This window comes from Crinia signifera, chromosome 6, assembly GCF_055691185.1.
Source record: "Crinia signifera chromosome 6, ASM5569118v1, whole genome shotgun sequence".
Lineage (NCBI taxonomy): Eukaryota > Metazoa > Chordata > Amphibia > Anura > Myobatrachidae > Crinia > Crinia signifera.
The window spans coordinates 1,707,669-1,733,906 of NC_139222.1; the positions used below are offsets into that span (position 1 = coordinate 1,707,669).

Here is a 26,238-nt window from a genome sequence, read left to right on the forward strand (position 1 = left end):
ATCATTACCTCTCCTCCACCAGATCTCGTATCATTTCCTCTCCTCCACCAGATCCCGTACCATTATCCCTCCTCCACAAGCTTCCATATCATTACCTCTCCTCCACCAGCTCCCATATCATTACCTCTCCTCCACCAGCCCCGTATTATTACCTCTCCCTCTCCTCCACCAGCTTCCATATCATTACCTCTCCTCCACCAGCCCCCATATCATTACCTCTCCTCCACCAGCCCCCATATCATTACCTCTCCTCCACCAGCCCCCATATCATTACCTCTCCTCCACCAGCCCCCATATCATTACCTCTCCTCCACCAGCCCCCATATCATTACCTCTCCTCCACCAGCCCCCATATCATTATCTCTACTCCACCAGCCCCTATATCATTACCTCTGCTCCACCAGCCCCTATATCATTACCTCTGCTCCACCAGCCCCCGTACCGTTATATCTCGTACCATTATCCCTCCTCCACAGCCTCGTACCATTATCCCTACTCCTCCACCAGCCCCCGAACCATTATCCCTCCTCCAGCCCCCGTACCATTATCCCTCCTCCAGCCCCCGTACCATTATCCCTCCTCCACCAGACCCCGTACCATTATCCCTCCTCCACCAGCCCCGTACCATTATCCCTCCTCCACCAGCCTTGTACCACTATCCCTCCTCCGCCATCCCCAGTACCATTATCCCTCCACCAGCCCCCGTACCATTATCCCTCCTCCACCAGCCCCCATTCCATTATCCCTCCTCCATCCAGCCCCGGACTATTATCCCCTCCTCCACCAGCCTCGTACCATTATCCCTCCTCCACCAGCCTCGTACCATTATCCCTCCTCCACCAGCCCCGTACCATTATCCCTCCTCCACCAGCCCCGTACCATTATCCCTCCTCCACCAGCCCCGTACCATTATCCCTCCTCCACCAGCCTCCATACCATTATCCCTCCTCCTCCACCAGCCCCGTACCATTACTCCTCCTCCACCAGCCCCCGTACCATTACTCCTCCTCCACCAGCCCCCGTACCATTATCCCTCCACCAGCCCCCGTACCATTATCCCTCCACCAGCCCCCATACCATTATCCCTCCTCCATCCAGCCCCGGACTATTATCCCCTCCTCCACCAGCCTCGTACCATTATCCCTCCTCCACCAGCCTCGTACCATTATCCCTCCTCCACCAGCCCCGTACCATTATCCCTCCTCCACCAGCCCCCATACCATTATCCCTCCTCCTCCACCAGCCCCGTACCATTACTCCTCCTCCACCAGCCCCCGTACCATTACTCCTCCTCCACCAGCCCCCGTACCATTATCCCTCCACCAGCCCCCGTACCATTATCCCTCCACCAGCCCCGTACCATTATCCCTCCACCAGCCCCCGTACCATTATCCTTCCACCAGCCCCCGTACCATTATCCCTCCTCCATCCAGCCCAGGACTATTATCCCTCCTCCACCAGCCCCCGTACCATTACTCTTCCTCCACCAGCCCCCGTACCATTACTCTTCCTCCACCAGCCTCGTACCATTATCCCTCCTCCACCAGCCCCGTACCATTATCCCTCCTCCATCAGCCCCGTACCATTATCCCTCCACCAGCCCCCGTACCATTATCCCTCCTCCACCAGCCCCCGTACCATTATCCCTCCTCCACCAGCCCTGTACCATTATCCCTCCTCCACAAGCCTCGTACCATTATCCATCCTCCGCCAGCCCCCGTACCATTATCCCTCCTCCATCCAGCCCAGGACTATTATCCCTCCTCCACCAGCCCCCGTACCATTACTCTTCCTCCACCAGCCCCCGTACCATTACTCTTCCTCCACCAGCCTCGTACAATTATCCCTCCTCCACCAGCCCCGTACCATTATCCCTCCTCCATCAGCCCCGTACCATTATCCCTCCTCCGTCAGCCCCCGTACCATTATCCCTCCTCCATCCAGCCCCTTACTATCATCCCTCCTCCACCAGCCTCGTACCATTATCCCTCCTCCACCAGCCCCTGTACCATTATCCCTCCACCAGCCCCCGTACCATTATCCCTCCTCCATCCAGCCCCTGTACCATTATCCCTCCTCCATCCAGCCCCGTACCATTATCCCTCCTCCATCCAGCCCCGTACCATTATCCCTCCTCCATCCAGCCCCGTACCATTATCCCTCCTCCATCCAGCCCCGTACCATTATCCCTACTCCACCAGCCCCGTACCATTATCCCTCCTCCACCAGCCCCGTACCATTATCCCTCCTCCACCAGCCCCGTACCATTATCCCTCCTCCACCAGCCCCGTACCATTATCCCTCCTCCACCAGCCCCGTACCATTATCCCTCCTCCACCAGCCCCGTACCATTATCCCTCCTCCACCAACCCCGTACCATTACCCCTCATCCAGCCCCAGACCATTATCCCTTCTCCTCCAGATCCTGTACCATATCTTTCCTCCGCGAGGCCCCCTACCTACCGTTCTAGGTACCGGTCCAAGTTTAAGGCAGCAGCATACTTGCCTTGGTCCTAGGAGGGCTGCAGGCATTAGTTGCAGTGCTCCAAGTGAGGGAGAGACAACCAGCAGGATCTTAGCCCTGGAATTTGGTATCTGCTTCTACCCCTCGATCGAATCCGACAGGAACCAGCACCTGAAACTAGCAAGAGACACCTGCCATCTGTGGGCAGCTGATATTGGAGTACTGTGTCAATTCATCAGAAGAAAGCTGCCATCCTTCTTCTTGTGCTACCTTCAAAAAGTGACAGACCAACTCAAAAAGACTTGGAAGTCCTTCAAAGTTGACATTGCCTTCTGCTCTAAAACCTACTAGCTCAGTCATCAGGTTTGGAGGCAAGACCTGGTCCAGGAAGGTGATGGTGGTGTCCTACACTTTAGAACATCTCACTTTTGCATTGGTTCTCAGAGGAAGAGTAAAAGCCTGAGAATCTTTTTGTATCCTTCTCCTTTCCATAACTTTATCCCGAAGCCCTTTAGAAATAACCTTTCCAGTCCTGACAAATTCTTTGCTTTCTGAGGATTATGATACTAGTAAGGCAGACAGTTTTATTCTGAAGTAATAGAAACCATTACAATTGATGTTAAGCGGTGGCCATTCAGCTTATTGTTAGATGAGAAAGGTCATTGGTTGGGACACATTTATGTCTCATATCATGGGTGAGGAGACCTCAGGACTATGCTCACATGCTGTGTGTGTTATGTCATGGGGGAGGAGACCTCAGGACTATGCTCACAAGCCGTGTGTGTGTTATGTCATGGGGGAGGAGACTGCAGGACTATGCTCACATGCCGTGTGTGTGTTATGTCATGGGGGAGGAGACCTCAGGACTATGCTCACATGCCGTGTGTGTTATGTCATGGGGGAGGAGACTGCAGGACTATGCTTACATGCCGTGTGTGTGTTATGTCATGGGGGAGGAGACCTCAGGACTATGCTCACATGCCGTGTGTGTTATGTCATGGGGGAGGAGACTGCAGGACTATGTTCACATGCCGTGTGTGTTATGTCATGGGGGAGGAGACTGCAGGACTATGTTCACATGCCGTGTGTGTTATGTCATGGGGGAGGAGACTGCAGGACTATGTTCACATGCCGTGTGTGTGTTATGTCATTGGTGAGGAGACCTCAGGACTATGCTCACATGCCGTGTGTGTGTTATGTCATGGGGGAGGAGACCTCAGGACTATGTTCACATGCAGTGTGTGTGTTATGTCATGGGGGAGGAGACCTCAGGACTATGCTCACATGCAGTGTGTGTGTGTTATGTCATGGGGGAGGAGACTGCAGGACTATGCTCACATGCCGTGTGTGTGTTATGTCATGGGGGAGGAGACCTCAGGACTATGTTCACATGCCGTGTGTGTGTTATGTCATGGGGGAGGAGACCGCAGGACTATGTTCACATGCCGTGTGTGTGTTATGTCATGGGGGAGGAGACCGCAGGACAATGCTCACATGCCGTGTGTGTGTTATGTCATGGGGGAGGAGACCTCAGGACTATGTTCACATGCCGTGTGTGTGTTATGTCATGGGGGAGGAGACCTCAGGACTATGCTCACATGCCGTGTGTGTGTTATGTCATGGGGGAGGAGACCGCAGGACTATGTTCACATGCCGTGTGTGTGTTATGTCATGGGGGAGGAGACTGCAGGACTATGTTCACATGCCGTGTGTGTGTTATGTCATGGGGGAGGAGACCTCAGGACTATGTTCACATGCCGTGTGTGTGTTATGTCATGGGGGAGGAGACCTCAGGACTATGTTCACATGCCGTGTGTGTGTTATGTCATGGGGGAGGAGACCGCAGGACTATGTTCACATGCCGTGTGTGTGTTATGTCATGGGGGAGGAGACTGCAGGACTATGTTCACATGCCGTGTGTGTGTTATGTCATTGGTGAGGAGACCTCAGGACTATGCTCACATGCCGTGTGTGTGTTATGTCATGGGGGAGGAGACTGCAGGACTATGCTTACATGCCGTGTGTGTGTTATGTCATGGGGGAGGAGACCTCAGGACTATGCTCACATGCCGTGTGTGTGTTATGTCATTGGTGAGGAGACCTCAGGACTATGCTCACAGGCCGTGTGTGTGTTATATCATGGGGGAGGAGACCTCAGGACTATGCTCACATGCCGTGTGTGTGTTAGATCATGGGGGAGGAGACTGCAGGACTATGCTCACAGGCCATGTGTGTGTTATATCATGGGGGAGGAGACCTCAGGACTATGCTCACATGCCGTTTGTGTGTTAGATCATGGGGGAGGAGACTGCAGGACTATGCTCACAGGCCATGTGTGTGTTATGTCATGGGGGAGGAGACCTCAGGACTATGCTCACATGCCGTGTGTGTGTTATGTCATGGGGGAGGAGACTGCAGGACTATGCTCACATGCCGTGTGTGTGTTATGTCATGGGGGAGGAGACCTCAGGACTATGTTCACATGCCGTGTGTTATGTCATGGGGGAGGAGACTGCAGGACTATGTTCACATGCCGTATGTGTGTTATATCATGGGGGAGGAGACTGCAGGACTATGCTCACATGCCGTGTGTGTGTTATGTCATGGGGGAGGAGACTGCAGGACTATGCTCACATGCCGTGTGTGTGTTATGTCATGGGGGAGGAGACCTCAGGACTATGTTCACATGCCGTGTGTTATGTCATGGGGGAGGAGACTGCAGGACTATGTTCACATGCCGTATGTGTGTTATGTCATGGGGGAGGAGACCTCAGGACTATGTTCACATGCTGTGTGTGTGTTAGATCATGGGTGAGCAGACCCCCAGACTACAGGCTTCTGTGTTTGTGTGTTATAAAATGTGTGAGGAGACCTCCAGACGATCTTCATCACTTGCATGGATATCTGTTCTTGCTCGCTGGAACTCATTTTACAAAAACAGTAGTGCCATCTAATATTGTGCGCCATCTAGTGGAATGACGTGTAAACTGAAACTCAATGAGTAAAGATAACCTGCCTGATTACGGATTAATATATAATCGGATTTTCCTGCAAACAACGGCTGATTTCTCCTTTTGAGCTTCTCTCCCTGATGTCACTGCAAGCTAATACCTCAGATTCTTTATACGCCACAAAGTTACGCGTTAGTAAGATAACCACCCTAATTTAGCCAGTAGTTTTTACGTTATGCCGGCACAAACAGACAAAAATTCTGAAAATGTTTTTATCGCCTTAATTCAAAATGAGTATATTCTTCAAAAATAAAATTTTATGTACAGACACAATCCGGTACTTGTGTAATAGCACGGCGTCCATTACGTACTTAGCATAGTGTCCCTGTCAGAATCAGCGTAGTGTTCGCGCGACCAGTGTAAATAGCGTAGTCAGAAGTAGCGTAGTGTTCCCGCGGCCATACAGTTAGCGTCCCAGTCATATATGTGTTCCTGAAACACCGCCACTATCCGCAGCAGCCCGAAGCGTGGCGAGTGCACGCATTGCGCATCCTCCCGACCTGTTCATACCCCCACTATCCACGTCGGCGTGGAGTTGATTTTATAAAGTGTGGCGAGCCCCGTGGAATACATGTACAAGCTCGCCACACTTTATAAAGTCAACTCCATGCCGACGGATAGTGGGGGTATGAACAGGTTGGGGGGATGCATAACGCTGCGCTCGCCACACTTCGGGCTGGCGTGGATAGTGGGGGTTTGAAAAGCAGCCTCTCCCTGAAGCGGACACAGGAAGGGTTGCCGTACCCTGCTGCAATAATACTGAGACGCAGAAGCATCTCAGAGAGATGGTGCGCCTCTCCGCCGGCGCTGGGTATCTGGCGGTTACTGGCGCTGTGTGAGAGGCGCTCACTAGGCTTGCCGGGGACAGAGCCGGGGCTGCCACGGAGTCACTAGGTTAACTACGCTATGCAGCCATTGGGCTACGCTGACAGCGTAGCTTAGCCGGGCGCCATGCTATTATACAAGTACCCACAACCCTTACAGTTTTATTATACGTATAAATGTGCCACATATGTTATAGTATGGGTGAGTAGACCAATGGACTATATACATTGTGTCAGGTTTGTGTGTTTAGATGCCTTTATTCAATGTGTATTTATGTCCCAGTAAATCTGCATTTCACACAACGCTTGCCGGAGAGCCAGAAGAGAAGTCCTAGTTACAATATTTATTCAGTTTCTTATATAGCGCCAGCATATGCTGTTGCGCTTTACAAATGGAAACAACAGTGATAGAACAAGACTGGGTAATAACAGACAGACATAGCGGTAGGAGGGACCTGCTCGCAAGCTTACACTCTATCGGGAAATAGGCATTGATACAGGAGGAGAGGCGGAGCTATTGCATAGCGGGCCACCAGATTGCAAAGGCTCCTGGTTGGCTGCATGATATGGTGACCCAGCAGTGTTGACCAATGGTCAGGAGGTGGCGAATGAGAACATATGTGACTTACCCATCTTATACATGGTACAGAGGTGTCCTCCTACAGCCTTAGCGCAGACAAATTAAACAGCCCTTGTAGTTACTCGCAAGTGCAAAGCAACTTTATATTTGACTTTCCCCCTTCTTATTCGCAACAATATGTGACTAAGACGCACAAGCAGCTTCTGCTGATTAAAATGATATGCAGCATGCCTATATTCTGTATACAACCCTGGCTGTATTTGCATATATATTGCTGAGTTACAGTGTTTTCCGGCTATGTTGGAGTGTTTTCCTGGAAAACACTGCAACATAGCACTTTGAATGCAGATACTGCCGCACGCAGAATATAGGCATGCTGCATATCATTTTAATCAGCAGAAGATGCTATTGTGCCTCAGTTGCATAGAAATAGGATGCATTTTTGCTACAAAAAAAAGTTGCCCGGTGTTAGCAGAGCGGCCAGCTTACTCACGCCATGTATCTCGCTGTGAGGCTACATGTAGGAGGGCACATCTGTATTTGGGGGATAAGTGCATTTTACCTGTGATATAATGGGGTATGAAGTCTATTTTATAGAGTAGGAACTTGCAGACAAAGAGGAACACTGCGCTTTTTCCTGTTCGATCAATATATGAACATGATCATGCGGTCATGTGCTACTTACATACTTACATACTTTCAGCAGCGACAAGCACCAAAAACAATGGTCTTCCTGATTTGGAATTTTTACTTTTAAGAAAGTACCGATAGTTTGCTTATTTCTACTTAGAAGGCAAAAAATATCCCACATAAATGATTCCAATTGCAAGAATACAAAAAAAGCTAATGTTTTTATTTTATTTGTATCGAATCAGCACCAAATACTGCGTGGTTTGTGTACCGCTATTCAAAAACAGCAAAAAAGCTGGATTCTCTCCACAGGTTTCCAGAACGAAATCTATTTTTTTTAAACGATTATATTTTATCTCTTACATTTTGCATTTGTAACTAAAATGCATAATATGTAGACAATATATTACAATGTGGTCTTGTATGACTTTGGAGAGTGGTGCTGCTATCTAATAGGAGAAAATACAATATGTTTCATCCAAGTGATCTATTTCAGTTTATATTAGTAGCATTCATTCTAATTGTCTACAGACGATTAACTTGCATTCTTAAAGTACTGCGGGACAAGAGTATTGCTACAGCCGTTCTGTGAAATCTGATGTTTAATGAGATGTGCTTTCTGTGTAAAACATTTCCCACACTCAAAGCATGGATATGGTTTTTCGCCCGTGTGACTTTTCTCGTGTCTAATGAGTGTTGATTTCCGGGCAAAACATTTCCCGCACTGAGTACATGAAAACGGTTTCTCGCCTGTGTGAGTTCTAAGGTGTATCTCAAGAGATGCTTTCTGGGTAAAACATTTCCCGCACTCAGAACATGGAAATGGTTTCTCACCTGTGTGAGTTCTCTGGTGTGTGACCAGAGATGATCTTTCTGTGAAACATTTCCCGCACACAGTACATGGATAAAGTTTTTCACCTGTGTGGAGTCTCTGATGTCGAACGAGTGTTAATTTTAGTGTAAAACATTTCCCACACTCAAAACATGGAAACTGCCTCTCTTTCTTACGGTTCATAAGCTTTCTGTTCTTTGGAAAATACTTGTCATATAGGGAACTGGGAAACACCTTATTCGCTCTAAGGGCTGTACTAGACGTACCAACATTTGAGATACTAGAAGAACCATCTTCATTATTAGAGGGAACAGATGATATGCCGGCCCGGGGAGATTCTGGAGATGTAACTGGAAGAGAGTTTTCTCCTGGAGTATCCCGTGTGACGTGATCTTTTATTTTACCGTCTGGGGATATAAAGAGATGTCTCTCGGATGTATTCACGTGGCGGTTTCCATCTGCTGAGAATAAGATAAAATATATATGACTACTACATAATATTACCTGGAGATACTGCCAATGGATTCAGGGAGAGGTTGAAGGAGTGGAGAAGGACAGGTGTAGTTGAGGTGACAGGCTTCTGTTGGGCTTACACCTGCATGTGTAATTACTGCACCTGTTGTACAGGCTTCTTTGTCCTGTTGTACAGGCTTCTTTGTGTGTCACAAACTAAAAAAAAAAAAAAGATACTGCTTCACGAGAACCTGATTATCCAGTGCTCACGAAAACCCCCAAAATTGTGGGTCACCAGGACCCCTCACTTACAAAAATTGTGGTCCAACTTGACCTTGACCGGAGGGAAAACGGTTATATCAGTTATCCCTCTACACCGGCTGCAGCCCCACACGGGGACACCGGAGGGAAAACGGTTATATCAGTTATCCCTCTACACCGGCTGCAGCCCCACACGGGGACACCGGAGGGAAAACGGTTATATCAGTTATCCCTCTACACCGGCTGCAGCCCCACACGGGGACACCGGAGGGAAAACGGTTATATCAGTTATCCCTCTACACCGGCTGCAGCCCCACACGGGGACACCGGAGGGAAAACGGTTACAACAGTTATCCCTCTACACCGGCTGCAGCCCCACACGGGGACACCGGAGGGAAAACGGTTACATCAGTTATCCCTCTACACCGGCTGCAGCCACACACGGGGACACCGGAGGGAAAACGGTTACATCAGTTATCCCTCTACACCGGCTGCAGCCCCACACGGGGACACCGGAGGGAAAACTGTTACATCAGTTATCCCTCTACACCGGCTGCAGCCCCACACGGGGACACCGGAGGGAAAACGGTTACATCAGTTATCCCTCTACACCGGCTGCAGCCACACACGGGGACACCGGAGGGAAAACGGTTACATCAGTTATCCCTCTACACCGGCTGCAGCCACACACTGGGACACCGGAGGGAAAACGGTTACATCAGTTATCCCTCTACACCGGCTGCAGCCACACACGGGGACACCGGAGGTAAATCGGTTACATCAGTTATCCCTCTACACCGGCTGCAGCCACACACGGGGACACCGGAGGGAAAACGGTTACATCAGTTATCCCTCTACACCGGCTGCAGCCACACACGGGGACACCGGAGGGAAAACGGTTACATCAGTTATCCCTCTACACCGGCTGCAGCCACACACGGGGACACCGGAGGGAAAACGGTTACATCAGTTATCCCTCTACACCGGCTGCAGCCCCACACGGGGACACCGGAGGGAAAACGGTTATATCAGTGATCCCTCTACACCGGCTGCAGCCCCACACGGGGACACCGAAAGAAAAACGGTTATATCAGTTATCCCTCTACACCAGCTGCAGCCCCACACGGGGACACCGGAGGGAAAACGGTTATATCAGTTATCCCTCTACACCGGCTGCAGCCACACACGGGGACACCGGAGGGAAAACGGTTATATCAGTGATCCCTCTACACCGGCTGCAGCCCCACACGGGGACACCGAAAGAAAAACGGTTATATCAGTTATCCCTCTACACCAGCTGCAGCCCCACACGGGCACACCGGAGGGAAAACGGTTATATCAGTTATCCCTCTACACCGGCTGCAGCCACACACGGGGACACCGGAGGGAAAACGGTTATATCAGTTATCCCTCTACGCCGGCTGCAGCCCCACACGGGGACACGGGAGGGAAAACGGTTATATCAGTTATCCCTCTACGCCGGCTGCAGCCCCACACGGGGACACCGGAGGGAAAACGGTTATATCAGTTATCCCTCTACGCCGGCTGCAGCCCCACACGGGGACACCGGAGGGAAAACGGTTATATCAGTTATCCCTCTACACCGGCTGCAGCCCCACACGGGGACACCGGAGGGAAAACTGTTATATCAGTTATCCCTCTACACCAGCTGCAGCCACACACGGGGACACCGGAGGGAAAACGGTTACATCAGTTATCACTCTACACCGGCTGCAGCCCCACACGGGGACACCGGAGGGAAAACGGTTACATCAGTTATCCCTCTACACCGGCTGCAGCCACACACGGGGACACCGGAGGGAAAACGGTTACATCAGTTATCCCTCTACACCGGCTGCAGCCACACACTGGGACACCGGAGGGAAAACGGTTACATCAGTTATCCCTCTACACCGGCTGCAGCCACACACGGGGACACCGGAGGTAAATCGGTTACATCAGTTATCCCTCTACACCGGCTGCAGCCACACACGGGGACACCGGAGGGAAAACGGTTACATCAGTTATCCCTCTACACCGGCTGCAGCCACACACGGGGACACCGGAGGGAAAACGGTTACATCAGTTATCCCTCTACACCGGCTGCAGCCACACACGGGGACACCGGAGGGAAAACGGTTACATCAGTTATCCCTCTACACCGGCTGCAGCCCCACACGGGGACACCGGAGGGAAAACGGTTATATCAGTGATCCCTCTACACCGGCTGCAGCCCCACACGGGGACACCGAAAGAAAAACGGTTATATCAGTTATCCCTCTACACCAGCTGCAGCCCCACACGGGGACACCGGAGGGAAAACGGTTATATCAGTTATCCCTCTACACCGGCTGCAGCCACACACGGGGACACCGGAGGGAAAACGGTTATATCAGTTATCCCTCTACGCCGGCTGCAGCCCCACACGGGGACACGGGAGGGAAAACGGTTATATCAGTTATCCCTCTACGCCGGCTGCAGCCCCACACGGGGACACCGGAGGGAAAACGGTTATATCAGTTATCCCTCTACGCCGGCTGCAGCCCCACACGGGGACACCGGAGGGAAAACGGTTATATCAGTTATCCCTCTACACCGGCTGCAGCCCCACACGGGGACACCGGAGGGAAAACTGTTATATCAGTTATCCCTCTACACCAGCTGCAGCCACACACGGGGACACCGGAGGGAAAACGGTTATATCAGTTATCCCTCTACACCGGCTGCAGCCCCACACGGGGACACCGGAGGGAAAACGGTTACATCAGTTATCACTCTACACCGGCTGCAGCCCCACACGGGGACACGGGAGGGAAAACGGTTATATCAGTTATCCCTCTACGCCGGCTGCAGCCCCACACGGGGACACCGGAGGGAAAACGGTTATATCAGTTATCCCTCTACGCCGGCTGCAGCCCCACACGGGGACACCGGAGGGAAAACGGTTATATCAGTTATCCCTCTACACCGGCTGCAGCCCCACACGGGGACACCGGAGGGAAAACTGTTATATCAGTTATCCCTCTACACCAGCTGCAGCCACACACGGGGACACCGGAGGGAAAACGGTTATATCAGTTATCCCTCTACACCGGCTGCAGCCCCACACGGGGACACCGGAGGGAAAACGGTTACATCAGTTATCACTCTACACCGGCTGCAGCCCCACACGGGGACACCGGAGGGAAAACGGTTACATCAGTTATCCCTCTACACCAGCTGCAGCCCCACACGGGGACACCGGAGGGAAAACGGTTACATCAGTTATCCCTCTACACCAGCTGCAGCCACACACTGGGACACCGGAGGGAAAACGGTTACATCAGTTATCCCTCTACACCGGCTGCAGCCACACACGGGGACACCGGAGGGAAAACGGTTACATCAGTTATCCCTCTACACCGGCTGCAGCCACACACGGGGACACCGGAGGGAAAACGGTTATATCAGTTATCCCTCTACACCAGCTGCAGCCCCACACGGGGACACCGGAGGGAAAACGGTTATATCAGTTATCCTTTACACATCCCATATAGTGACCAGTAAGTGGATCTCCAGCTTGGCTAAGGAACTAGAGACAGAATGTTCCGGTATATGAGAGTACGGCAGGAAGGCCATAACAAGCAGCAGATGAATCAAGAACCCTGTATACAATGCTCTGCACTGTGTGAAATCTGTTGTGTGCACTGGACAAGAAAGTTTCTTCCATTGTCTTACTGTGATTCTTAATTGATAAACCTGCCGCCTATCTCACTGGTGAGGAACAAATAATAAATATGCTAACCGTGTGGAGAAGAATGATCTGGTCAAAAAGTGCGCACAAATTGTGGAGGCGGTATTTGTCAACCAGTGCAACCCGAAGTCCAAGTCCGCAGCTCGGAGCGTTGCCCACCGATCCTCAGAATCTGGAGCAGAAAGGCCAGAAGAGAGACCAGGGAATGTGGGTCTCATGTTGGCACCCATGGGTGCTAGGAGTGTGGAGAGCCAGGTAACGAAAGGCAGGCCTGTCCAAATGGATTGTGGTGTGGCCAACATGGGCGCTATGGATCCAGCTTCCTGTACTATGCTGCCCCTGAGGTTCTCTATGTACATGGAACCACATGAAACTTTCCAATATATGGGGTGCACGTATGAGGTAATAGCCTCCCCGGGACCTGCTTCTATTGGGACACCGTTTCCCAGGGTGTGCGGAGCTTTACAAGGAACCTCAGGCACAAATTAAGCAGAACATTTCTAATGCCCTACCCCCAATAGTGTAGAGGGGTTGTAACACAGCGACTGGTCGTCTTTGGAGAGGAAACCTCGTAGCAACAAATATCGGACAAGGCTACTCTGCAAAATGACATAGATCTCGGACGTTTTGGCCAGAAACGACCCATATTCTGCTCCGGTTCTTTTGGCCATGAGTCAATGCCGAAGTAAGAGGTTAAAGGTTTGGCCAACGGTATCCAATGTACCAGACTGAGACCCCATTTATGCCCCCTCTGGTCCTAATGCCTAGTATCAGAGTACTTTCTGGATCTCATTGGTCCACTGGAGAAATCAAAACAGGGTAACTTATATGTCCTGGTAACCTACAGCTTTTTTTGGATGATTGTCCGGTTTAGCGACTGATTTTTACCGCAAATCGTCCACGATTGATATGATCCGATGTGCAGTCCCACGGTTCTTTAGCTGCATCTTCTGATCTTTCAAGCTGCAGGGACTGTGGCCCTCAGGTGCCGTGGGCTAGGGTGTGTCCGGACCTCGTGTGGGGGGGGGGGGGATGTCATGCATGTTGGTGGGGGGAGTGACAACAGACACACAACTGCATGTCAGTGGCCCGCACGGAAATCTTCTGGGGGACCCAGAGCCGGCAGCAGAGCTCACACTGGAATATTTCCTGGCATACCACCGAAGGCGATGGAAATCTTAAGATAAATCATTGCCAAAATGCGCTCTGTGCACCAAATCTTTTGTCTGGAACGAACGGACAGTTCATAAGATTTATCTGAATATTTCAGAAGACCATAAATCCTTTCGGTGGTATGCCTGGAAATTTTCCGGACTGAGTTCCACTGTTGGTGCATGCCACTGACATGTAAATGTTGTGTCGTCGCTCCCTCAGACGAACACACCCCCCACCCCGCCGCTTCCCCCATCGATCGCCCGGAAGCATGAGCACCCAAACACCCGAGCATTTGAACACACCTGAACGCAATCAATCCCCCGAGTACCCCAGTACCTGAACACCCGAGTGCACAAACGTGGCCAAAGCGAATCTGATCTCCCAAACACCCGAGTGAGCAACCGCGCCAAACTTATGCAAATCCCTGAGCACCCAAACACCCGATCGCGTGACCTAAATAACAGAAAAAGCTATAAACCAAGCGCAGAAAAACAAATAGGGCTAGTGATTGTCCTTGCTGCTGTCCTAGAAGGGATACTCAGCCCTTCTTAAACTCAAAAAGCAAAAATACACACAAATAGACAGCGCAGACTGGACACTCAATAACATGCAAGTTCTGTGCAGGTAGCACAGCATAATTTGTCAACTAACAGCCTTCTGACAAAAAGCTTGATTTCAATCTAACCCTGCTAGAAAAAGCAATTAACCCCATATATGCTTAACCAAGCTGGAATTATGCATTATTGAAAGCTGCTCCAATGTTTATTTATTTTTATCATTATATTTTTGTTATTTTATGTAAAATGCTATGTATTGTATGAACACCACCGGCCGGTGACCTCTTTTTTAAAATTTGTCTATATTTCTAAGAGATTTGCACAAATAAACAAATTTAAAATTTTAATTTCTTGGGTTATTGAGTGTCCAGTCTGCGCTGTCTATTTGTGTGTATTTTTGCGTGACCTAAATCTCTGAGCACCCGAACGTGCCCAAACACCCGATTGCGTGACCTAAATCCCTGAGCACCTGAACTTATTCGAGCATGTCTGAGCGCACCAAATACCCAACCGCGACCAAGTGCCTAAACAATCACACAAAAAATCTGTGGGAGTGAGCCTCAGATTCGGAACATTTTGTGGATACCCTTGCAGAACATGAAAGCAACTACTATAATATTGCCAAGGAATTGCTGCACATTCCTTCTTACCGAGGATTCCCTAAAGAGAGTCTTACCAGGGCACTCCATTTACATCCCAAGTGGGGAATAGGACCATACCTCGGTCTACCACCCACAGACAGATTCACCAGTAATCAGAGGAGAGCCACCTGCTCTAATATCCTCCGCTGGTCAACTTCCCAGATCTCCATACCCTTAGTGCATGGGTCCTCAAACTGTGGCCCTCCAGATGTTGTGAAACTACAAATCCCAGCATGCCTTGCCACAGTTTTGCTATAAGGGAGTGTTAAAACTGTGGCAAGGCATGCTGGGATTTGTAGTTTCACAACATCTGGAGGGCCGCAGTTTGAGGACCCATGCCTTAGTGCCTTCTTCTAGGTTCAACTAGGAACCAATACAGAACGGAAAGAAAACTTTATTTGTCCAAATGCACAAAGACAAGAGCCCATGTTACAGCACAGATCTAACAGATTGCCTCAGCTACAAGCACCCATAGAACTTAGGTTGGAAATCAGGATATGTGAAAACCAATCTCTCATCAGGAAAGTACCCACAAATTCTTCCAAAGGGAACCCATCAGCATGAGAAGCCTCACTGAAAGCCTTGTGGGAACTTAGAAATGAGGAAACTGGTCAAATCTCTGGGCTGGTAACAGTGACATGATGTGAGGGGGAGAGCAGGAGTATAATAGGGGCTGATGGCTCCTGATGTATGAGATACACCAGAGAGTGCGGGGAGGAGACTGGTCAGATCTCTGGGCTGGTAACACACAGTGACATGATGTGAGGTGGAGAGCAGGAGTATAATAGGGGCTGATGGCTCCTGATGTATGAGATACACCAGAGAGTGCGGGGAGGAGACTGGTCAGATCTCTGGGCTGGTAACACACAGTGACATGATGTGAGGGGGAGAGCAGGAGTATAATAGGGGCTGATGGCACCTGATGTATGAGATACACCAGAGAGTGCGGGGAGGAGACTGGTCAGATCTCTGGGCTGGTAACACACAGTGACATGATGTGAGGGGGAGAGCAGGAGTATAATAGGGGCTGATGGCTCCTGATGTATGAGATACACCAGAGAGTGCGGGGAGGAGACTGGTCAGATCTCTGGGCTGGTAACACACAGTGACATGATGTGAGGGGGAGAGCAGGAGTATAATAGGGGCTGATGGCTGCTGATGTATGAGATACACCAGAGAGTGCGGGGAGGAGACTGGTCAGATCTCTGGGCTGGTAACACACAGTGACATGATGTGAGGGGGAGAGAGCAGGGGTATAATAGGGGCTGATGGCTCCTGATGTATGAGATACACCAGAGAGTGCGGGGAGGAGACTGGTCAGATCTCTGGGCTGGTAACACACAGTGACATGATGTGAGGGGGAGAGCAGGAGTATAATAGGGGCTGATGGCTCCTGATGTATGAGATACACCAGAGAGTGCGGGGAGGAGACTGGTCAGATCTCTGGGCTGGTAACACACAGTGACATGATGTGAGGTGGAGAGCAGGAGTATAATAGGGGCTGATGGCTCCTGATGTATGAGATACACCAGAGAGTGCGGGGAGGAGACTGGTCAGATCTCTGGGCTGGTAACACACAGTGACATGATGTGAGGGGGAGAGCAGGAGTATAATAGGGGCTGATGGCTCCTGATGTATGAGATACACCAGAGAGTGCGGGGAGGAGACTGGTCAGATCTCTGGGCTGGTAACACACAGTGACATGATGTGAGGGGGAGAGCAGGAGTATAGTAGGGGCTGATGGCTCCTGATGTATGAGACACACCAGAGAGTGCGGGGAGGAGACTGGTCAGATATCTGGGCTGGTAACACGCAGTGACATGATGTGAGGGGGAGAGCAGGAGTATAATAGGGGCTGATGGCTGCTGATGTATGAGATACACCAGAGAGTGCGGGGAGGAGACTGGTAGGATCTCAGGGCTGGTAACACACAGTGACATGATGTGAGAGGAGAGCAGGAGTATAATAGGGGCTGATGGCTGCTGATGTATGAGATACACCAGAGAGTGCGGGGAGGAGACTGGTCAGATCTCTGGGCTGGTAACACAGTAACATGATGTGAGGGGGAGAGCAGGAGTATAATAGGGGCTGATGGCTCCTGATGTATGAGATACACCAGAGAGTGCGGGGAGGAGACTGGTCAGATCTCTGGGCTGGTAACACACAGTGACATGATGTGAGGGGGAGAGCAGGAGTATAGTAGGGGCTGATGGATCCTGATGTATGAGATACATTAGAGAGTGTGGGGAGGAGACTGGTCAGATCTCTGGGCTGGTAACACACAGTAACATGATGTGAGGGGGAGAGCAGGAATATAATAGGGGCTGATGGCTCCTGATGTATGAGACACACCAGAGAGTGCGGGGAGGAGACTGGTCAGATATCTGGGCTGGTAACACGCAGTGACATGATGTGAGGGGGAGAGCAGGAGTATAATAGGGGCTGATGGCTGCTGATGTATGAGATACACCAGAGAGTGCGGGGAGGAGACTGGTAGGATCTCAGGGCTGGTAACACACAGTGACATGATGTGAGAGGAGAGCAGGAGTATAATAGGGGCTGATGGCTGCTGATGTATGAGATACACCAGAGAGTGCGGGGAGGAGACTGGTCAGATCTCTGGGCTGGTAACACAGTAACATGATGTGAGGGGAGAGCAGGAGTATAATAGGGGCTGATGGCTGCTGATGTATGAGATACACCAGAGAGTGTGGGGAGGAGACTGGTCAGATCTCTGGGCTGGTAACACACAGTGACAGGATGTGAGGGGAGAGCATGAGTATAATAGGGGCTGATGGCTCCTGATGTATGCGATACACCAGAGAGTGCGGGGAGGAGACTGGTCAGATCTCTGGGCTGGTAACACACAGTGACATGATGTGAGGGGGAGAGCAGGAGTATAATAGGGGCTGATGGCTGCTGATGTATGAGATACACCAGAGAGTGCGGGGAGGAGACTGGTCAGATCTCTGGGCTGGTTACACACAGTGACATGATGTGAGGGGAGAGCAGGAGTATAATAGGGGCTGATGGCTGCTGATGTATGAGATACACCAGAGAGTGCGGGGAGGAGACTGGTCAGATCTCTAGGCTGGTAACACACAGTGACATGATGTTAGGGGGAGAGCAGGAGTATAATAGGGGCCGATGGCTCCTGATGTATGAGGTACACCAGAGAGTGCGGGGAAGAGACTGGTCAGATCTCCTGGCTGGTAACACAGTGACATGATGTGAGGGGGAGAGCAGGAGTATAATAGGGGCTGATGGCTCCTGATGTATGAGATACACCAGAGAGTGCGGGGAGGAGACTGGTCAGATCTCTGGGCTGGTAACACACAGTGACATGATGTGAGGGGGAGAGCAGGAGTATAATAGGGGCTGATGGCTGCTGATGTATGAGATACACCAGAGAGTGCGGGGAGGAGACTGGTCAGATCTCTAGGCTGGTAACACACAGTGACATGATGTTAGGGGGAGAGCAGGAGTATAATAGGGGCCGATGGCTCCTGATGTATGAGGTACACCAGAGAGTGCGGGGAAGAGACTGGTCAGATCTCTGGGCTGGTAACACACAGTGACATGATGTGAGGGGGAGAGCAGGAGTATAATAGGGGCTGATGGCTCCTGATGTATGAGATACACCAGAGAGTGCGGGGAGGAGACTGGTCAGATCTCTGGGCTGGTAACACACAGTGACATGATGTGAGGGGGAGAGCAGGAGTATAATAGGGGCTGATGGCCCCTGATGTATGAGATACACCAGAGAGTGCGGGGAGGAGACTGGTCAGATCTCTGGGCTGGTAACACACAGTAACATGATGTGAGGGGGAGAGCAGGAGTATAATAGGGGCTGATGGCCCCTGATGTATGAGATACACCAGAGAGTGCGGGGAGGAGACTGGTCAGATCTCTGGGCTGGTAACACACAGTGACATGATGTGAGGGGGAGAGCAGGAGTATAATAGGGGCTGATGGCTCCTGATGTATGAGATACACCAGAGAGTGCGGGGAGGAGACTGGTCAGATCTCTGGGCTGGTAACACACAGTGACATGATGTGAGGGGCAGAGCAGGAGTATAATAGGGGCTGATGGATCCTGATGTATGAGATACACCAGAGAGTGCGGGGAGGAGACTGGTCAGATCTCTGGGCTGGTATCACACAGTGACATGATGTGAGGGGGATAACAGGAGTATAATAGGGGCTGATGGCTCCTGATGTATGAGATACACCAGAGAGTGCGGGGAGGAGACTGGTCAGATCTCTGGGCTGGTAACACAGTGACATGATGTGAGGGGGAGAGCAGGAGTATAATAGGGGCTGATGGCTGCTGATGTATGAGATACACCAGAGAGTGCGGGGAGGAGACTGGTCAGATCTCTGGGCTGGTAACACACAGTGATATGATGTGAGGGGGAGAGCAGGAGTATAATAGGGGCTGATGATGTATGAGATACACCAGATAGTGCGGGGAGGAGACCGGTCAGATCTCTGGGCTGGTAACCCACAGTGACATGATGTGAGGGGAGAGCAGGAGTATAATAGGGGCTGATGGCTCCTGATGTATGAGATACACCAGAGAGTGCAGGGAGGAGACTGGTCAGATCTCTGGGCTGGTAACACACAGTGACATGATGTGAGGGGGAGAGCAGGAGTATAATAGGGGCTGATGACTGCTGATGTATGAGATACACCAGAGAGTGCGGGGAGGAGACTGGTCAGATCTCTGGGCTGGTAACACACAGTGACATGATGTGAGGGGGAGAGCAGGAGTATAATAGGGGCTGATGGCTCCTGATGTATGAGATACACCAGAGAGAGCGGGGAGGAGACTGGTCAGATCTCTGGGCTGGTAACACACAGTGACATGATGTGAGGGGGAGAGCAGGAGTATAATAGGGGCTGATGGCTCCTGATGTATGAGATACACCAGAGAGTGCTGGGAGGAGACCGGTCAGATCTCTGGGCTGGTAACACACAGTGACATGATGTGAGGGGAGAGCAGGAGTATAATAGGGACTGATGGCTCCTGATGTATGAGATACACCAGAGAGTGCGGGGAGGAGACTGGTCAGATCTCTGGGCTGGTAACACGCAGTGACATGATGTGAGGGGAGAGCAGGAGTATAATAGGGGCTGATGGCTCCTGATGTATGAGATACACCAGAGAGTGCGGGGAGGAGACTGGTCAGATCTCTGGGCTGGTAACACAGTGACATGATGTGAGGGGGAGAGCAGGAGTATAATAGGGGCTGATGGCTGCTGATGTATGAGATACACCAGAGAGTGCGGGGAGGAGACTGGTCAGATCTCTGGGCTGGTAACACGCAGTGACATGATGTGAGGGGAGAGCAGGAGTATAATAGGGGCTGATGGGTCCTGATGTATGAGATACACCAGAGAGTGCGGGGAGGAGACTGGTCAGATCTCTGGGCTGGTAACACACAGTGACATGATGTGAGGGGAGAGCAGGAGTATAATAGGGGCTGATGGGTCCTGATGTATGAGATACACCAGAGAGTGCGGGGAGGAGACTGGTCAGATCTCTGGGCTGGTAACACACAGTGACATGATGTGAGGGGAGAGCAGGAGTATAATAGGGGCTGATGGGTCCTGATGTATGAGATACACCAGAGAGTGCGGGGAGGAGACTGGTCAGATCTCTGGGCTGGTAACACACAGTGACATGATGTGAGGGGGAGAGCAGGAGTATAATAGGGGCTGATGGCTCCTGATGTATGAGATACACCAGAGAGTGCTGGGAGGAGACCGGTCAGATCTCTGGGCTGGTAACACACAGTGACATGATGTGAGGGGAGAGCAGGAGTATAATAGGGACTGATGGCTCCTGATGTATGAGATACACCAGAGAGTGCGGGGAGGAGACTGGTCAGATCTCTGGGCTGGTAACATACAGTGACATGATGTGAGGGGGAGAGCAGGAGTATAATAGGGGCTGATGGCTGCTGATGTATGAGATACACCAGAGAGTGCGGGGAGGAGACTGGTCAGATCTCTGGGCTGGTAACACACAGTGACATGATGTGAGGGGGAGAGCAGGAGTATAATAGGGGCTGATGGTTCCTGATGTATGAGATACACCAGAGAGTGCGGGGAGGAGACTGGTCAGATCTCTGGGCTGGTAACACGCAGTGACATGATGTGAGGGGAGAGCAGGAGTATAATAGGGGCTGATGGTTCCTGATGTATGAGATACACCAGAGAGTGCGGGGAGGAGACTGGTCAGATCTCTGGGCTGGTAACACACAGTGACATGATGTGAGGGGAGAGCAGGAGTATAATAGGGGCTGATGGCACCTGATGTATGAGATACACCAGAGAGTGCGGGGAGGAGACTGGTCAGATCTCTGGGCTGGTAACACAGTGACATGATGTGAGGAGGAGAGCAGGAGTATAACAGGTGCTGATGGCTCCTGATGTATGAGATACACCAGAGAGTGCGGGGAGGAGACTGGTCAGATCTCTGGGCTGGTAACACAGTGACATGATGTGAGGGGAGAGAGCAGGAGTATAATAGGGGCTGATGGCTCCTGATGTATGAGATACACCAGAGCGTGTGGGGAGGAGACTGGTCAGATCTCTGGGCTAGTAACACACAATGACATGATGTGAGGGGGAGAGCAGGAGTATAATAGGGGCTGATGGCTCCTGATGTATGAGATACACCAGAGAGTGCGGGGAGGAGACTGGTCAGATCTCAGGGCTGGTAACATACAGTGACATGATGTGAGGGGGAGAGCAGGAGTATAATAGGGGCTGATGGCTGCTGATGTATGAGATACACCAGAGAGTGCGGGGAGGAGACTGGTCAGATCTCTGAGCTGGTAACACACAGTGACATGATGTGAGGGGGAGAGCAGGAGTATAATAGGGGCTGATGGCACCTGATGTATGAGATACACCAGAGAGTGCGGGGAGGAGACTGGTCAGATCTCTGGGCTGGTAACACAGTGACATGATGTGAGGAGGAGAGCAGGAGTATAACAGGTGCTGATGGCTCCTGATGTATGAGATACACCAGAGCGTGTGGGGAGGAGACTGGTCAGATCTCTGGGCTAGTAACACACAATGACATGATGTGAGGGGGAGAGCAGGAGTATAATAGGGGCTGATGGCTCCTGATGTATGAGATACACCAGAGAGTGCGGGGAGGAGACTGGTCAGATCTCAGGGCTGGTAACATACAGTGACATGATGTGAGGGGGAGAGCAGGAGTATAATAGGGGCTGATGGCTGCTGATGTATGAGATACACCAGAGAGTGCGGGGAGGAGACTGGTCAGATCTCTGAGCTGGTAACACACAGTGACATGATGTGAGGGGGAGAGCAGGAGTATAATAGGGGCTGATGGCTCCTGATGTATGAGATATACCAGAGAGTGCAGGGAGGAGACTGGTCAGATCTCTGGGCTGGTAACACGCAGTGACATGATGTGAGGGGAGAGCAGGAGTATAATAGGGGCTGATGGTTCCTGATGTATGAGATACACCAGAGAGTGCGGGGAGGAGACTGGTCAGATCTCTGGGCTGGTAACACACAGTGACATGATGTGAGGGGAGAGCAGGAGTATAATAGGGGCTGATGGCACCTGATGTATGAGATACACCAGAGAGTGCGGGGAGGAGACTGGTCAGATCTCTGGGCTGGTAACACAGTGACATGATGTGAGGAGGAGAGCAGGAGTATAACAGGTGCTGATGGCTCCTGATGTATGAGATACACCAGAGAGTGCGGGGAGGAGACTGGTCAGATCTCTGGGCTGGTAACACAGTGACATGATGTGAGGGGAGAGAATGTAGGATAAGAGATTGCTGTAGTGACTGAGCAAGGAGAATATGTGACTAATAAGAGGATAAACCCTTCACCAGCGCACCATGAAAACATTAAGTTCACGTCCCTGATAATATGAGGTTCTGCATACGATCTGCTGGATATTAGGCCCTTACATATAGGTCATACATCTTCCCCAGGAACTGATCACATGTAATAAAAGGGGTATTGTATAGCATAATACCGTTTTAACTGTACAATTCACATCTAAAATCACACAAAAAATAAACATACAAATACACAAAAATATATATCTCCAGGGATGGGTTGTTGCTGAAAAGCGTAATTACCAATTGTGCTGGAACAGATCCGGATTTGTGCAGATGGTGCCAGAAGCCCGGAGCAATCTGCTGCTGGAAGGTCCTGTTCAAATGGCAAATATACGCCTGCAGCTGTCACCGGTGCCTGGGGCCTAGTGCGTATGACCTAATGTCCAGGAGGCCGAACTCAGAACCTCCTATCATCAGGGACGTGAATGTAAAGTTGTTATGGTGCCGGTGAAGGGTTCTCCTCTCTGTGTGCATGTGTTGGGGAACACTCATTGCGTTATGTAACTCTGCAGCACCAGGAGTATCCACCTCTCTCATATACATATTACCATCACCCACCTGTGCTGATTTCTGTAGGGATCTCCTCTGTGTGCATGTGTTGGGGAACACTCATTGCGTTATGTAACTGCAGCACCAGGAGTAATCCACCTCTCTCATATACATATTACCATCACCCACCTGTGCTGATTTCTGTAGGGATCTCCTCTGTGTGCATGTGTTGGGGAACACTCATTGCGTTATGTAACTCAGCAGCACCAGGAGTAATCCACCTCTCTCATATACATATTACCATCACCCACCTGTGCTGATTTCTGTAGGGATCTCCTCTGTGTGCATGTGTTGGGGAACACTCATTGCGTTATGTAACTCAGCAGCACCAGGAGTAATCCACCTCTCTCATATACATATTACCATCACCCACCTGTGCTGATTTCTGTAGGGTTCTCCTCTGTGTGCATGTGTTGGGGAACACTCATTGCGTTATGTAACTGCAGCACCAGGAGTAATCCACCTCTCTCATATACATATTACCATCACCCACCTGTGCTGATTTCTGTAGGGTTCTCCTCTGTGTGCATGTGTTGGGGAACACTCATTGCGTTATGTAACTGCAGCACCAGGAGTAATCCACCTCTCTCATATACATATTACCATCACCCACCTGTGCTGATTTCTGTAGGGTTCTCCTCTGTGTGCATGTGTTGGGGAACACTCATTGCGTTATGTAACTGCAGCACCAGGAGTAATCCACCTCTCTCATATACATATTACCATCACCCACCTGTGCTGATTTCTGTAGGGATCTCCTCCTCCTTACACTTCCAATTACCCATGGAATAGGACTCTTCTTCTCCCTCCGAATCTTCTGGATTATTATCATCATCAGGAATATATTTATGGTCTTCTCCATCTGTATCTTCTGCATTATTTTCCGACATATAAGTATCTTCCTCTACCTCTATAACTTCCACCTTTAGATCACTGACATCGGGCTCTTCTTCTCCCTCTGTATCTTCCACCTTAACATTACGTTTATCATCATCATCGTCCTAAAAATCCCAAAAATTACATGTAACGCATCTACCCACTTCATTACATTTCTCCTACCCCCAGCTGCTTACTATATACACAGTGTTATTGCCTATATACGGCACATCCTCACTTGTTACCCTCCAGTCTGTCCTCACTGACCTCCCGCACTACCAGCTCGCTCCCCTCCAGTCTGTCCTCACTGGCCTCCCGCACTACCAGCTCCCTCCCCTCCAGTCTGTCCTCACTGACCTCCCGCACTTCCAGCTCCCTCCCCTCCAGTCTGTCCTCACTGGCCTCCCGCACTACCAGCTCCCTCCCCCCCAGTCTGTCCTCACTGACCTCTCGCACTACCAGCTCCCTCCCCTCCAGTCTGACCTCCCGCACTACGAGCTCCCTCCCCTCCAGTCTGTCCTCACTGACCTCCCGCACTACCAGCTCGCTCCCCTCCAATCTATTCTCACTGGCCTCCCTCACTACCAGCTCGCTCCCCTCCAGTCTGTCCTCACTGACCTCCCGCACTACCAGCTCCCTCCCCTCCAGTCTGTCCTCACTGACCTCCCGCACTACCAGCTCCCTCCCCTACAGTCTGTCCTCACTGGCCTCCTGCACTACCAGCTCGCTCCCCTCCAGTCTGTCCTCACTGGCCTCCAGCACTACCAGCTCACTCCCCTTTAGTCTGTCCTCACTGGCCTCCCGCACTACCAGCTCCCTCCCCCCCAGTCTGTCCTCACTGACCTCTCGCACTACCAGCTCCCTCCCCTCCAGTCTGACCTCCCGCACTACCAGCTCCCTCCCCTCCAGTCTGTCCTCACTGACCTCCCGCACTACCAGCTCGCTCCCCTCCAGTCTGTCCTCACTGACCTCCCGCACTACCAGCTCGCTCCCCTCCAATCTATTCTCACTGGCCTCCCGCACTACCAGCTCGCTCCCCTCCAGTCTATCCTCACTGACCTCCCGCACTACCAGCTCGCTCCCCTCCAGTCTGTCCTCACTGACCTCCCGCACTACCAGCTCCCTCCCCTACAGTCTGTCCTCACTGGCCTCCCGCACTACCAGCTCGCTCCCCTCCAGTCTGTCCTCACTGGCCTCCCACACTACCAGCTCGCTCCCCTCCAGTCTGTCCTCACTGGCCTCCCGCACTACCAGCTCGCTCCCCTCCAGTCTGTCCTCACTGGCCTCCCGCACTACCAGCTCCCTCCCCTACAGTCTGTCCTCACTAGCCTCCTGCACTACCAGCTCGCTCCCCTCCAGTCTGTCCTCACTGGCCTCCCATGCTACCAGCTCGCTCCCCTCCAGTCTGTCCTCACTGGCCTCCCGCACTACCAGCTCGCTCCCCTCCAGTCTGTCCTCACTGGCCTCCCGCACTACCAGCTCCCTCCCCTCCAGTCTGTCCTCACTGACCTCCAGCACTACCAGCTCCCTCCCCTCCAGTCTGTCCTCACTGACCTCCCGCACTACCAGCTCACTCCCCTCCAGTCTGTCCTCACTGGCCTCCCGCACTACCAGCTCCCTCCCCTCCAGTCTGTCCTCACTGACCTCCCGCACTACCAGCTCACTCCCCTCCAGTCTGTCCTCACTGGCCTCCAGCACTACCAGCTCCCTCCCCTCCAGTCTGTCCTCACTGGCCTCCAGCACTACCAGCTCGCTCCCCTCCAGTCTGTCC

General features: G+C 51.5%; 2 protein-coding genes across 3 annotated transcripts in view; both read right to left on the bottom strand.

The window, feature by feature from the left end:
- LOC146009805 (uncharacterized) overlaps nucleotides 1-26,238 on the bottom strand; it is a 77,705-nt gene that overhangs the window by 38,865 nt on the left and 12,602 nt on the right. The gene's annotated exons all lie outside the window — the stretch shown is intronic.
- Nucleotides 6,529-24,299, bottom strand: LOC146009848 (uncharacterized). Of its 2 annotated transcripts, none has more exons than XM_083150388.1 (2): nucleotides 23,601-24,299; nucleotides 6,529-8,802 (listed from the first exon to the last, which is right to left on the bottom strand). In XM_083150388.1, exons 1-2 carry the CDS (start codon nucleotides 23,653-23,655, stop codon nucleotides 8,045-8,047), a joined length of 813 nt encoding a protein of 270 aa, XP_083006514.1. In that variant the 5' UTR covers nucleotides 23,656-24,299; the 3' UTR covers nucleotides 6,529-8,044. The 2 variants fall into 2 exon arrangements, with proteins under 2 accessions (XP_083006514.1, XP_083006515.1); XM_083150389.1 differs by having other exon boundaries at nucleotides 6,529-8,799; nucleotides 23,601-24,298.

What these genes read in the sequence shown, in the direction of transcription:
- LOC146009848 (XM_083150388.1), bottom strand. Translation starts at nt 23,655, where the DNA reads ATGAGTGTTCCCCAACACATGCACACAGAGGAGATCCCTACAGAAATC. An exon ending in CCCTACAGAAATCAGCACAG is followed by an intron (nt 8,803 to 23,600) that starts GTGGGTGATGGT and finishes TCTTATTCTCAG; the next exon opens with CAGATGGAAACCGCCACGTG.